General features: G+C 36.5%; 1 protein-coding gene across 1 annotated transcript; it reads left to right on the forward strand.

The window, feature by feature from the left end:
- The first annotated feature begins 1313 nt into the window (after positions 1-1313).
- Positions 1314-14737, forward strand: LOC116109411 (protein WHAT'S THIS FACTOR 9, mitochondrial-like). Its single transcript, XM_031395629.1, has 4 exons — positions 1314-1872; positions 8758-9912; positions 10805-10880; positions 14123-14737. Exons 1-2 carry the CDS (start codon positions 1372-1374, stop codon positions 9490-9492), a joined length of 1236 nt encoding a protein of 411 aa, XP_031251489.1. The 5' UTR covers positions 1314-1371; the 3' UTR covers positions 9493-9912; positions 10805-10880; positions 14123-14737.
- The last annotated feature ends 1230 nt before the right edge of the window (positions 14738-15967 follow it).

The raw sequence follows: 15967 nt of genomic DNA on the forward strand, positions 1-15967 counted from the left end.
GTTTCGGTTTCCGATTTTTTTTTTGCAGCCCTAGTGAAGGGAAAGAAGCACAAGGCCCCCATTCTAACCGCCGTTAATGATAATCAACGACGTAGGGGCAAAAAGGACACTTGCACAAATAGACCTTAGTAAAAATATGAGTAATACTAGCCTTACAAAAACATACAAAGAAATATCAAAACGATAATCCAACCCTTAAAAGAAGGGAAAAGAGAGAGAGAGAGGGGTAATCATTATTTTAAGGACTGGATTTATCTCTTTGTATGCCTTTTGTAAGGCTTATTACTCAAAAAATATTACATGTGTATTATTACTCAAATCAGATCCTGAAAACGTAAATAAAACTTTCAATCAACGCTGTTTTGGGATCAAACCCACGGCCACGTGGTTAAAAGCACCGCTCTACCCTTGAGCTAAGACGGTAGTGGAATTTGAAAATTGTTTCTATAAAATGTAAATTAAAAAATTATATTTGCGTGCCCCTAAATGAACATAAATAATAGCCTCTAAGAGTTTGGAATGTATTAGAAAACCCCTAGATGTGACTCTGTGATTAGGGGTTTTCAAAAGAACCGATTAGAACCGGAACCAACGGGTACCCAAGGTTTGGTTCCGATTCCTACCCAGAACCAATCTTCAACGAGTAGGTTCCAGTTCCAAATTTTTGGAACCATTACTATGCAGTTCTGGTTCCGGTTCCTATAGTTAGGAACTAGGAACAGAGACTAATATAAAATAAAATTAAAGATTAGGAAGCTTAATAAAAACTTTTGTAGAAAAAGTAATGTGAATACATTTATATCTATATTTCATAACATTTAAAGTAAGTTGGTTTGATTTTTGAGAATCTACCTTTACAAAGTAATGGAGTTTGTAATTTTGAATTTATAATTTGTAATTTTATTTTTGTTAACAAGTGCCAGGTGGGGGGGCATTTGTAAGCTTTTAAGGGTTTTTTTGCTATTTTAAAAACTTTTGGGGGGTCATTAATTTTACAGGATACTCAGAACCAGAACCAGAACCAGAACCGTTGTTATAGGTTTTGGTTCTGAGTACCTAGGAACCGGAACCGTCGGTTCTGATTTTGGTTCCAAATTTCAAAGAACCGTTGGTTCCGGTTCTGATTCTTTTAAAAAGTACAGAGTACCCAGAACCGAATACCCCAATCTGTGATTGTGAGTCACCTGTTGACTGTTAAGGAGGTTTTTTATACTTTCCAGAAAACGTGGTGGTGTTTTAATTTAATCATCTCTCACAGGTGCTCTATAACAACCCTTAATTAAAAGGAAAAAAATATTTCTTCTCAAAAACCAGACTACACTAGTACGGTTCAGTCTCTTCCCCTCTTCACTATTTACATCTCCATCACAGATGATTCCGCCATCGCCGTCGCTCTCCGCCACCATCCTCCCGCACCGCCTCCACCACCTCCGCACCTTCATCGATGCACGAGTAAAATGGGCGCGTGACCCATTCCTCGATACCGCAGTCTCCAAAGAAAAAAACCTCAAGCAACTCATTTCTCTCAAAAACCAAATCCTCTCTTCATCTCTCCCTCTCTCCACTCTCTCATCTTCCCCCGTCAAATTCTTCCAAAAATACCCCTCTTTTTTTCGAATATTCCAACCCTGCCCCTCTCTCCCTCTCCACATCAAGCTTACCTCTCAAGCTCTGACTCTCCACAAAGAAGAGTCGGCCATTCACAGCTCGCCTTGTCACCGTAATGACGCCGTTAAACGGTTGGCGAAGGTGCTGATGCTGGCTAATGCTAGGAGGCTTCCGTTGCATGTTGTTGACAAGTTCAAATATGACCTCGGTCTTCCTCATAATTACGTTACTGCACTTCTTGCTGATTATCCAGAGTATTTTCAGGTTTTTCAGTGAATAATTCATTAATATTAATTATTTATAACTGACTATGTCTTAATAAATAATTAAATAGTGATTATAGGTTATAATTTTATCGTTATTATCATATCTTGCCGGAAAACAGAGTTGAAAGTTTTTAAAATAAATAAATTCCAGGTTCATATTTATTATGAAATGAAGTATTTTAGGTAATTTAGTTTATATGTTTGTTAAAAAATTTCAGATTTTAGATGTATTTCTCTGAACATAGTGGCGATGTGAAAAGACAAACAATAAAAAATCTAATTCGCCTAGCTATGTTTAAGATAATAGTGTCAAAAACAAATATACCTCCAGTTTAGGTTGGTTATTATTGATATGATGTTGCTTGTTGATATGTTATCGATTACTAAAACTTGTTTATTTATATATTTACGAGTTTTAATTGTGTTTTCTTGGTAAATTGGCTAGCTTATAGGATGAAAAAATCTAGTTGGAAAGTTCGTGGGCAAGGTGATGCAGTTGTTTTGTGTATGTTATGAATTATTCTTGGTTATTAAGTTGATTTTGGTAATTATAGATATGATGTTGCGTGTTATTGATATGATGTTATGGTTTACTAAAACTGGTATACTCATATAATTGGGATCAGAGTTTTATTAGCGTTTCCAACAGACCATGGACTACTTAGCAGTTTGTAAGTTTGCTTGGTGACTAGCTAGTAGGATAGCATTATCTAACTAAAGGTTTAAGAAAGGCTGTGCACGGTTATATACATGGGAGGTGAGATATTTCCATGCTCTCACACTTCTTCTCTAAGTTTGTTACTATTTTGTACTTATATATGTGGAACTTTATTGCCTTGAAAATAATGTACAATACAAGTGCATTGTCCTGCTATTTATAGGGCTCAATAGTGATCAGTTTTGCCTGAGGTTTACGCTTAAACTTTGCCATTAAATGAAGCCATCTTGTGTAGTTAGTTGCCAAGTAGTCCATTAGTTGGTCCAATAGAACCCCACTTCATAATAAAACTACATATTGGTAACGGGCAATGTCATATTTGTAATATAGCATCAAATTAGTAATCAAAAGAATATGTCGCTTTAGTACCGCACAACCGGTGACTAATGAGTATTCTTGTTTTCTGAAAACAACATATGATTGGTGAATATTACTATTTTTTTCAATTTGATTGGCCTAGTAATAATGATGGATTTGCTCCATAGGGCTTCCTCCACTTTAGATTAAAGTCTCAGAACTGTCACACCTAATTCTTTCTATTACTTAATTTTATTACCCAAAGAAGGCTGCTGAAATTTTGAGTCTCTGACAGAGTTTCTTCTTTTTTGGGTTTTTCTAATTTGATATAAGTTTTGTTGTGGAGACAAAAATGTTGTTAGCAATGTTTATGATAGGAACCCACTCCAATAACTCAACAATTTGGGCTGGGCCATGGGTCTTTCATGGGCTTGGGTAGAACTCTCCTTGGAAAACCGGTTTGCCAAGGGAGGGTGCCCAAACCTTTATAACCCACATGCCCACCCTTTTCCCTGTCAATGTGGGATCCTAACATTCTACCATGCTTTCGCAACCGACATCCACGTCTGCCTCTTTACCCCTGTCGGCCTCTTTACCCCTTGGGTGACTATGCAGATCCTCTTTCCCTCGAGCCTCCATGCCCTTTCTCGGGGTAGCAGCCCGGGCCCAAGGTTAGCCTGCCACGAGTCAGCCTCCTACGCGTGCGTTGCCACATAGGTGCAGGATCATGCTCTGATACCAGTTGATAAAACCCCAGGATTAACAAGCAACAAGCAACCACAAAATCAGATAATGCACCAGTTCTCCAATGTTTTCGCAGACAAATTTGGATAGATAGAATTGGATTGATATTAAGAACTGAAATTGGTAAAACAAAGCAATTTTCCAGGACTGAAATGAAAGAAAAATAACAGTAGATAAATCCCAGCAGTTCGAGGAGCTGGGGACCTCCCTGATTCACAATTTACAATTTCTGCCTTTTTACCCAAAAGGCTCCTCCTTTTATACATGAATCAGCTAACAACTTTTATTCCCTTCTAACTAATTGGTTCACACGTCACCTGCCTCCAGCTTCTCTCCACCTAAGCATGCTTCTTCAATTCTATTCTGTTGGCCTCTCTCCACTAACGCATGCTTCTCCAATTCCAACCAATTCTGTTAGTGGCTTTTTACCCTTGTGCCCTCTGTGCTGGTAAACCTTCTTGATATGTGGTCTATCAATACCTACCCCCCCTTGAAGAACCACCTTGTCCTCAAGGTGAAAGTGAGGAAATTGAAGAGTGATAGTGTCGGCCAACTCCCAGGTTGCTTCAAATGGGGCTAAATCCTTCCACTTAATGAGACTTCTTGAGAGCCATTCACTAGTGTGTGGACTGCCAAGACAGACTCCGGTTGAACCTACAGCTCCATGTCCTTTGTGAGGCAGGATGGTAGAGGTTGGATAGGAACCGAGTTGTGCAAACTGCTCTTGAGCTGAGATACGTGAAAAACGGGATGAATTTTGGCTGTTGAAGGCAACTCCAGCTTATATGCAACCTGTCCAATTTTTTCCAAAACGGGAAATGGTCCATAAAAACGCGGACTCAACTTTTCATTGAGTTTAGAAGCCAGGGACCTGAAGCGGTAAGGTCGAAGCTTCAAAAACACTTGGTCTCTAGGCTGAAAGTTAACGTCCCGGCGATGGGCATCTACTTGTGATTTCATATGGTTCTGGGGACCAAGTGTTTTTGAAGCTTCAGCCTTACCGCTTTAGGTTCCTGGCTTCTAAACTCAATGAAAAGTTGAGTCTGCGTTTTTATGGACCATTTCCTGTTTTGGAAAAAATTGGACAGGTTGCATATAAGCTGGAGTTGCCTTCAACAGCCAAAATTCAATTTGGGAACCCATGCAGTCAAACAACCTCCGAAATAAACAGATCAGCCACGTCCTTGGCCGTATATGGGTGACATAATGGAAGGAAATGACCATACTTAGTTAATCGATCTACCACGACCAATATCGTGTCGTATCCTTTGGCTTTGGGCAGCCCCCCGATAAAATCCATACTAATGTCGTCGAATACCAGGGTGGGAATGGGTAAAGGTTGGAGCAGACCGGCAGGCTTAAGGGCTGAATGTTTGTTCAATTGACAGGTGGAACACTATTGAACAAAAGTCTGAACATCTCTTTTAATTCCTTCCCAAAAAACCAGGTTCGTCACTCATTCGTAGGTTCTAAAAAATCCAGAATGGCCCCCGGTAGGACTGTTGTGGAATTCCTCCAACAAACGCAGAATATAGTTAGAAGATTTGGGAATTACCAACCTGTTTCTGTAGAGCAGACAACCGCGACGTAGACTGTAATTCGGGTGACTCTGGGGATCGAAAAGGAAATCTTGGATGATAGTTCGAAGCTTCTTATCTTACTGTGCTTTAGCCGCAAGATCATCGAATTCTGAGAAGGTAGCTACCGAGACAGCAGTGAATTCCATGTCTTCTCTGTGGGAGAGGGCATTAGCCACATGGTTTGAACTACCTGGTTGATACACGATCTGAAACGAGTAACCTAGAAGTTTAGAAATCCATTTTTGTTGCTCAGGTGTTTTCATCCTCTGATTTGTTAGGAACTGTAGACTGCGCTGGTCCGTTTTGATAGTAAACTTTTGTCCGCTGAGTTAGTGACTCCATTTTTGAACCGCAAACACTATGGCCATTAACTCTCTTTCATATACTGATTTTTGCTTGGACTGATGGGAAAATGCTTTACCGATGAATGCTATGGGATGCTGGTTCTGAAGTAAGACAGCTCCCAATCCTTGGCCCGATGCGTCCGTGTGGACTTCAAAAGGAAGACTGAAATCAGGAACAACCAGCACAGGCACGGATGACATGGCTTTTTTCAGGTTATCAAAGGCTTGTTGGGCTTGTTCATTCTATCCGACGGCATCTTTCTGAAGTAGTTTAGTCAGTGGCTCAGCTATTGACCCATAATCTTTCATGAATCTTCGGTAATATCCTGTTAATCCCAAGAATCCCCGCAACCCTTTGATAGTTTGTGGAACAGGCCAAGATAGCATGGATTCAACTTTGGTTGGGTCTGCATCCACCCCATCCGCAAAGATCAAATGTCCCAAATATTCCAACTTCAATTGACCAAATATACATTTTTTCCGGTTGACAACCAGCTCGTTGTCGGTCAAGATTTGGAAGGTGTATCGCAAGTGAGTGAGGTGGGCTTCTAGTTTGGGGTTGTAGACTAGGATGTCGTCAAAAAATACTAGTACGAACTTCCTTAAAACTGGTCTAAAAATGTTGTTCATTAGAGCCTGGAAAGTAGAGGGGCCATTAGTCAGTCCAAACGGCATGACCAAGAATTCATAATGCCCCTCGTGAGTTTGGAAAGTTGTTTTCGGCACATCCTCGTGCCTAACTCTGATCTGATGATATCCGGATTTCAAATCCAACTTAGAGAAAACTATCGCTCCAGCCAACTCATCTACCAACTCATCAATTGAAGGTATGAGAAATTTGTCGGGTATGGTTATGTTTTAAGGGCACGGTAGTCAACACAAAAACGCCAGCTTCCATCTTTCTTTTTAACCAACAGCACCGGGCTTGCAAAAGGGCTAACACTTGGTTGGATTATTCCAGACATCAGCATTTCACCCACCAACCTTTCGATCTCATTTTTTTGAGTGTAGGAATATTTTTAGGGGCGTAGGTTAGGGGGTTTGGAGGATTGTTGGAGGGTTATGGCATGGTCAGTTGGTCTTCTTGGTGGTAGACAAGAGTGTTGGTCAAACAGTTGGTGGAATTCATTAAGTAATGCAGCCACTTCCGGCTCCATGGTTTCACTCTGCTCTTCGACTTTCGTCTCAATAGAACAAAACTCAACTACATACCCTGCACCCTCAGTCTGTAGTGTCTTGAGCATGGCTCTTAAAGATACTGCAATCTTAACTAACGAAGGATCACCTTGCAACACAGTTCTCTTCCCGTTACTATCGAATGCCATGGTTAAATTTTTCCAATTAGAGCACACATCTCCCAACGTGCTCAACCAAGATATCCCTAACACCACATCAACTCCACCTAAATCAAATGGAAAAAAATCTTGTGTTAAATCCACCTCCTGGATCCTCATACTCACATTTCTGTAGATTCCTTTTTCCCTAACGGTAAATCCATTTCCTACCATTACTCTGAATTGTTTCCCCTTTTTCCAAGTTCAAGCCTAGCTTCCTTACCAACTCCTTTGAGATGAAATTGTGGGATGCCCCACTATCAACCAACACAATCACTGTCTCATCTCCAATCATTCCCCGGATCTTCAAAGTCTTATCCATAGTCATACCCACAATCAAGTTCATTGACAAAGCCAAGGGATCACCTGTTGGGTTGGCGTCATCGTTGTTGTCTGGGCTGGGTTCTTCTGTTTCTGGCGAGTCTTCATCGGTCACTAAGAGAATCTGTAGCGATCTCGCCTTACAACGGTGGGTGGGGTTGTATTTTTCGTCACATTTGAAACACAGTCCCCTCTCCCTCTTGCTCTGAATCTCAGCGTCAGTAAGTCGTCGGAACCCTTCTCTTCGAGTTACTTGCGTGGGTGCGAAAGCTGGCCTCCATCGTTCATTTGCTTTGCTTGGAACCAGATCTGTCCCTTTGCTTGAAACCAGATTTGAAACGCATGAAAAATTATTTGGGAACCACTCATTTGTGCGCCAAATTTATGGGTTGGGTGTGACCCGCTGGTATGGCTCCATTTTAGGTAGTTGGGTCTTAAATGGCTTGGGCCTTTGTTTTTCCAAAACCCAATTTTTCACCTCAACTCTGTGGACCTGCTCAATAAGTGCAAAGAGTGTATTTGGTTGGGCCAAACGCAGTTCAGCCTGAATTTCTTCTTTGAGTCCATTTAAAAAAATTCCTATTAGCAAATCTTCTCCTACCTCACGTAAAGGAGCTGAATGTTCTTCAAAGTTTTCTCTGAATTCTGTTACTGTTCCAGTTTGTTTTAAGGCCACTAGTGCCTCATATGCTGATCCTTTGAAAGATGGGTGAAATCTCGCAATCATGGCAGTTTTAAAAGCTTCCCCATGAACTAATGGGTGCCCTTGATTCGACCCACTAATACCAATTCAGTGCCCGTCTCTCCATGCAAACCGCAACTGCCTCTACCTTTTCTCCCTTTGTGTAACGATTGACTGAGAAATAGCGATCCGCTCTGAAGGTCCATCCGGAGGGATCTTCTCCATTAAACATTAGTAATTCTAATTTTTTTTTTTTCCTTTCCTTTCCTCCCTAAGGCTCTCAGTTTCCTTACTATGACCCATTCCACCATTGTCGTTACTGTTGGAGTTTTCCCCCAGATTTGACTTGCCCCGATCTCTACTATTTTGTGTTTCCTTCTCCTCTTTCAGTCTCATCCATTCCCTCATTTCCAGGAGATACCCTTTGATACTACCTAACTCCTTCATCCCTCCTAGCTCTTTCTCCACATTAACCATTTCTTTTTCTAATCCCTCAACCTTTTGCTCCATTCTCGATTTAGGCATTACCAGGCTCTGATACCAGTTGATAGGAACCCACTCCAATAATTCAACAATTTGGGCTGGGCCATGGGTCTTTCATGGGCTTGGGTAGAACTCTCCTTGGAAAACTGGCTTGCCAAGGGAGAGTGCCCAAACTTTTATAACCCACATGCTCACCCTTTTCCCTTTCAATGTGGAATCCTAACAGTTTATAACAGGTTTGGTAAATTGTAGAATACCCAAAAAGTAAATGAACTTCAGCAACTTTCTTTGAGTAATAAATTTAGGTCATAAAAAATTGTATAATGAATAAAAGGCTATTACAAGAAGTTTATTATTACTTTCTTGGTGATTATTTTCAGGTATGTGAAATCAAAGATCATGTAACTAACAAAGAAACTCTGGCATTGGAGTTAGTTTCTTGGAGGAAAGAACTTGCAGTATCAGAAATGGAAAGAAAAGTGTGCAATGGTGATATTTCAAATCTAAGAAGAGGAAGGTGCATAGAGTTTCCTATGAATTTCCCTAGAGGGGTTGACTTAGAAAAAAAGGTTAAGAATTGGGTTGAAAAATGGCAACAGCTGCCTTATGTTTCACCTTACGAAGATGCATTCCATTTGGCACCGAGAAGTGACCTGGCAGAGAAATGGGCTGTAGCAGTGCTTCATGAGTTGTTATGGCTTTTGGTGTCAAAGAAGACGGAGAGAGATAATGTGTTTTGCTTGGGAGATTATTTAGGGTTTGGTGATAGGTTTAAGAAGGTTTCGGTGCATCATCCAGGGATCTTTTATGTGTCTAATAAGATTAGGACTCAAACTGTGGTGCTTAGGGAGGCTTATAGGAAGGATTTTTTGGTGCAGAAGCATGCATTGATGGGGATGCGGTATAGGTATGTTCATCTCATGAATAAATCAAAGGATAGAAGGAAACCTGTTTGTGCCCTAGCTTTTGGTTCAACAAGAAAAAGAAAGGTTAATTTATCTACTGTAAAAGAGAAAACGACAAAAGAGGACGATAATTGTGGTTCGGAAGAAGAAAAGGACTCCAATGGATCTTCTGAATCAGAGTTTGAAGATGTTGATAGTCAAGAACAGTGAAGATGGAGATATGATAAGTAGAGAAGAAAACTTAGAGAAGTAGCTTGAGTTGAGAACCTGAGATGTTTGCTTTAGAAAGCTCAAAAAGAGGTTAGCTTGACAAAATTTATGCAACTTATCAAAGAAATTAAGGACCACAAGAGATGTTAATCTCATGGCTCATGAGACTATGTTAATTGAGCATCAAACTTAGAAAGCATTAGCCCAAAATGAGGTGGGTCCAATCAACAAAGGAAGCTCGGCTCAGCAATTGTTTATTGGACAGAGGATGATGATATATTTCCTGGACATTCATGGGAAATAGAACAAAAATGGATGACAACATTTATTGGAGGTGGGAGGATCAGTTTGTCAAGCAATGTAAAATTTGAGGGTGGATTCAAGATTATGTGCAGTAGCTTCTGTTGTGCAAGGATATGGGTACGTGCTGACATTATTTGCGACTATGGATGGTGGTTTTCTTGCTCTCTATGCATATAATCTCTATAATCTGTCAACAAAATATAAATTGAAAAATCATTTTGCAATTCTTTTTCTGTATGTATATATTGTCATTTCTAGTTTGTGTACCTGCTGACATTATTTGCCACTATGGATGGTGATTTTCTTGTTCTCTATAAATATAATCTATGTAATCTGTCAAAAAAATATGAATTGAAAATTTATTTTGCAATTCCTTTTTCTGTATATATATATTATCATTTATAGTTTTGTGATGTGATCAGCTGATCATGTCTATAGTTTACAAATTGGCCTTGACCTTGAAGTATTGTTTCTAAATATTTTGTGATGATGCTCTTAAGTATCTTATATACTAAAAGTTTAAGAAATTGTGATGTCTGCTATGGTAGATCCACTGCACTTCATGTACTCATACCCCCACAATGAAACAATGTGGCCGTCATAAAAATAAACATATATTGGCTGCTACTGAAATTCTGCATTCAATATGAATTCGCTGTCCAAGGAGTTATATTGTTTCTAGACTTCATCCTATTAATTTATCTCACTGTTTGAGCCTTCATCGTATAATTTCCTTTTCATTTTAATTCAAATAATTGGTCTTCTTTGGTAAATCCCTGACACTGTCAGGTTGGTGTATCAAGGAGATAATAAACTATTGCTTCAATGGGTCATGAATTTTGAAGCCTCAAAACCATGAAGGGTTGGTGATTCGATTTGCTATTACTGTTACTTGCGCAAGTGTAAACTGTAAAGTGCATTCCCTAAGAATATTTGTGGCATTTCCTGGTTGTACAGGATCTGATATCTGGCTGAGCTTTTGATCCAACTTTGGTTCTTTTATTTGCAGAAAAGACTAGGAAGAAAATTACTTTCTTCAGTTTGCTTCTTTAGCATTTGAACTTCAGCAGCTGGTTCAGAAAATTGTATGCCTTCTTACTCTAAAGTTCTCTTATTATATTTCATTTATATCTTCTCTTTTGGCCTGAGATTTAGTATTACACTGTTAGAAGTTGTAGACCATCTAATTTAGTTTCAATATTCCACGTTGGCAACATCTAATTTAGTTTCAATATTCCACGTTGGCAACAATCTTAATCATCAGTCTTTATTTAGCTAGTGGACATAAATAAGTTTCAAAATTTGTGGCAATAAAGAGTGGCCGCTGAACGTATCCCATTCAGTAATATGATTTGACAAAATTTTTGATAAATCTTTTTCTGGATTAAGAAATTGTGTTCTGTTTGTTCTTGATTAATTATCCAAATGTTTACTTGCATATTCTTAATGTGCCAAGCAGTGTGTTTGTAGCTCTGATTTAAATAGTATAGAAGTAGATCAGATTATATATAGTATTGTCTTGTGTTTGTATAATGCCTAATTGGATAGAACTAAAAATCATTAAAAAAGAGAGGAGAAAACTCAATCTTTATTAATATTCAAATTGATTTCATTTACCAAATAAACTTATAGTAGTTTGCTATGAGACAACTCATAGATCACTTGGCAGCATATAAATCAACTATTAGACTTACAAGTTGTTTTAACATACGTCCTAAAGATACACATGACGATCATTAATGAACAAAAAAATTGATGATTTCAATGCACTATATTTAAAAAAGATTAAAAAAAGCCACATTTTTTAATGCATCGAAATGATCAATTTTTTGTGTGTTAGTGATCTTAACGTATGTCTTTAGGGCACATACTAACTCAACTCTATATTCATCGTGTTTTCAGCTGTCCTCATGACCAAGTGGTAAAAAAAGAAAAACAATGAAATAGTATATGAAGTAGCTTTAATGATATTAACTGTTTTTCACAACTAAAATTCTCTCTTAATATAAGGGAGGGCCTTATTTATATTTGTTGAGTTGTATAGAATCATATTAGGATTAGGATGTTGAGTTGTACAAAATCATATTAGGATTAGGATCAAGATCACATTAGGGACAAGGATAAGATTTATTAGGAATAGGTTAATTCATTTCCATATTTCATGGATTACTAGATTTATATATTGTTGTACATTGTTCACAATGAATATTAAGAATTATCTCTTCTGATTTCACAATATTGTTTTGGCCGCCCTTGACCAAGTAAAGTTGCCGTTTAATTTCAACATGATTAGGGTGTTGTCAAATAGTTTGTCAGTTGTCTTGATGGTAAAAATAAATTTATTTTGAAGCATGAGGCATGGATCCTCTGGGTATCCTAGCCCCATTTATTTGGTTTTTTATTTATTATTAAGGATTGGGGCGGGTCATAGTCCACATCAAATTTTTTTTTTCCCTACCCTAAGAGATCGAATTCGGGTGCTAGATAAAGAAATGGGTTGGTAAACCACTAAGCTAAGTGCACGGGGGTTTACCAGTCCCAAGTTCGATCCCTGGGGGTACGATAGGGTAACCAAAATTTCAGATTTATTTGGGATTAAATGAAGAGGATGAAACTAAATATATTCTTATTTTATACTTTTGTAAACATGCCTAACAAGAGGTTTGGACATTTAAAATTGGATTAATTTTGAAAGATAATTCTGGTCTCATGTTTGGGTTGTTTATAGGGACAAGATGATATTTGGAATCAATCTCCTCATTTAGTATGTACCAGATGAATAAGTTTAGGAAATCATTGGGAAAACATTGGCCTTCTTATCCCATGTTTGGATAAATTTATTTATATGTTTACATTATAATTTAATGACATCATATTTATTTAAAAGAGTTGTCTTAACGTGTGTCCTCATACGTTAAAACCACTTGTGGACAAAAAAATTGATATATCAATTATTTGAAAAATTTTGAATTTTGTATTTGTTGTAAATAAAGTGCATCGAAAAAATCAAATTTTTTGTCCGTTATTGGTCTTAATTTGTGCTCTAAGGGATATGTAAAAACAATTCATTTACTAGTAAGTTAAAATATTTTAATAAATATCTTGAAGTTATATTTTAAACATTTGATTAGATTATACTTAAATAGATTATATTATCTCATAGTAGGATTTTTATGTATTCTTTGTTCTTTTTAGTTGGGATAAGACTCAACTAGTAATCTCAGCCCCCAAATTAATAAAAAATTCATGGCTCATTACTCTTTATCGGGCTAAGGACTTGATTTTACTTATATTTATGTTGTATTCTAACTTGCTGAATAGTTAATGTTCTAATTGGTTGCATATTGTTATAAATTTTTTAATTTGGTTTATAAATGAAATATTCACAACTACTTAAAAATTTAAAGGTAAATATTAAGTTAGTTTCATTTAATTTATTAGTAAAATTTGAGGGGTTTTTTTTTTTTTTTTTTTTCTTCTTCTTTTACGATAGAATATAGATTGTATTGTCTAGTCCAGTCGAGTACAACACCAAATAGAGACAGTATTATAAATACCCTGTTCCTATTAAAAGGTAGTTCAATCTTACCTCAGAAATGTAGCCTTAATAGTTCGGTACCCTTGAAGAGGCCCAACATGGTCTCAAGTCATGTATAATCTTTTGGTGGAAAGAAATTTTCTTTCAAATGTTCTTGCTCTCAACTTTTTCTTTGGGAAGAAATGAAAAAGAAAAGTAACCGATGCCATTTGTGTATAATTCAATATTGTGACATGCCGTGTGATCCTATATTTTCTCCTGTGATTTATTATTTTTTCTTTTTTGCATCATAAAACTCATTGGTGGAGTGGCATACTTAAAGTTTGAATATATTATTGGTCATTAGCTTGCAGAGGAAATTACTAAAGTATTTGGCTAGTAATGTTACCAGCCCCTGACAAGTTTTAGATGGGCATACTTTATTATGTTTTTTATGTGAATCCAATGGTTGTCAAAGGCTAGTAACATTATCGATCTGGTAGTTTAGTGAAGATCAAATGAATATTTCCAATACTTTAGTAAGATTAAAATGGATATTTTAAAATGAATAGCAACTTGCCCACCCAACTCATTTTATTAACGATCCATTCAATTAAATAACAACTTGTGACATGCTATATTTAAGTATGAAGTTTTATGATGCTAGTTATATAAGTCAATCATTTGATATTATTGGTCTATCATTGTTGTGATATCTATACCAAAATAAATGTGTTACATATTGCCGCTTGATGCTTATATACAATGCTTGGAGATAATATCATTTAATTTCTGCATCAATATCTGCAGGCTGAAATTAAGGATACTTGAGTCTAAAAGGTTGAATAGCCTGGATCTAGGGTTCACTTGATATTTGAATCTATAAGAAGAATGCCAGACATACAATATTTTGTATACAAACTGGTGCGACAATACTGCATGCTTGTTGCATATTTTTGTGTGATTTGTTTATTTGTTTTTCAGTGTTACTCTTTTAATCACATCATATCGTATAGTATGTTTGAGTCTGTTTGATAGAAAGTTCATATGTCTACTATTATTCTTCTGGAACTTGTTTCTTTAGCATTTTTGTCTATATACAATGTCCATGGGTGAAATGAAATTAAAGATGGCTTTACAAACCTGAAAATTTTATAGTTTTTCCACTATTTCTATACAAACGAAGTGATAAGAGATTTTTAGCTTGCTAGTTTGGTAATGTTATTGGATCAATATAATTGTTGAGTGACAAAAATATCATTCACTGTGATATTTTTTGGGTACTGATTTGATGATTTAAATTGATTCAATAACCTACCAGACCAGGAATATATCATAACTCCCATGATGGGGATGGTAGCTTTTTGCATAACCTATTTAGAAGAATATGCAAAGATGTATTGCACTGGATTTTGTTATGGTGTTGGAGGTAACGTTGCTTTTCATATAAAGCATTAGATTGTTATGGTAAACTATTGTAAAAAGTAATCTAATAGTTCACAACTTCACATGGGAGATAACGTTTCAAACCGTATCGTAACATTACTGTTTGCACCAACATTGGCCTTGGAATTTATATTAAGTTTTCCGTTCACTTCTCTCTCGTAAACATTTCTTGTCCGATATCCAATAGTGACAAAGCAAATTATTATAGTCAATTGACTGCCTATTAAGACGTGTTATTTAATACAAGTCCGTAGACAACTGAATGTCATTAATTACTCGAGATATGAATTATTTGATGGAAGGCAAAATTAAAGAAACGCAACCATTTGATTATCGTAAAATGCTGTTGGATTTTTTAAACTTTCTCATTCAAAATTGACATGTAAAGGTGGTTTTCCGCCGAGTAATTGGTATCTTGAGTAATTAATGTCATAAAAAAAAATGGCAAAAAATATAAAAGTAGGGCCCATCTCTGTAAACCATAATGTGCTAGCAGTTTCTTAATAGAAGAAAATCCCTTACTACCTCTAACGTAAGGTGGGTTTTTTATCTAATTAATAATATCTAATTAAAACTTTTTATATTTATATTTACTAATATAACCTTATATTAATTATTTAATATTATAGACTATAATAATAAATAGAATAATATTAACTATATTAATGGTTAATACTTGTTAGAATATGAAGGACAAAAGAGAGAGNTTTTTTTTGTCTTTTTATATGCACCAACCATTTGAAAACCTAACTTACCTAACTCACTCCAAATTATTTTAAAAGTTGACTACTTCTTAAGTTGAGTTAAAAGTGATCAGAAATATAATGTCATGTGTTAGGTCCGTTTTCATCAGTTGTGGATTCTTTGTGACAGAATATGTCAAGAAAATACAAGAAACTAGCAATTAATAATTTCTCTATTCATTAGGAAATTAGAAAGAGAACAACACTAGGAAAATTCCCTGGCATGATTGTACGTAAGTTTCTAAAATATAGATGTAATTAATAATTTTTTAGAGCAAATCTTAACAAAAAAGAGTACCAAAGCTTTATTAGTGAAAACTGAAGTTAGAGTAGAGAAGTTACAGCTGAACAAAAGGGCTTAAAGAATGTTAGAATCTCATGCAAATTCAAGAACATCTATAATATGGGATGCCCAAAAAATCATGTGACAATAGTTCATGAATTTCTCTAGGAGGAAAATCCCACC

Source organism: Pistacia vera, unplaced genomic scaffold (assembly GCF_008641045.1).
Source record: "Pistacia vera cultivar Batoury unplaced genomic scaffold, PisVer_v2 Contig58, whole genome shotgun sequence".
Taxonomy (NCBI): domain Eukaryota; kingdom Viridiplantae; phylum Streptophyta; class Magnoliopsida; order Sapindales; family Anacardiaceae; genus Pistacia; species Pistacia vera.

What these genes read in the sequence shown, in the direction of transcription:
- LOC116109411 (XM_031395629.1), top strand. Translation starts at nt 1,372, where the DNA reads ATGATTCCGCCATCGCCGTCGCTCTCCGCCACCATCCTCCCGCACCGC. An exon ending in ATTATCCAGAGTATTTTCAG is followed by an intron (nt 1,873 to 8,757) that starts GTTTTTCAGTGA and finishes GATTATTTTCAG; the next exon opens with GTATGTGAAATCAAAGATCA.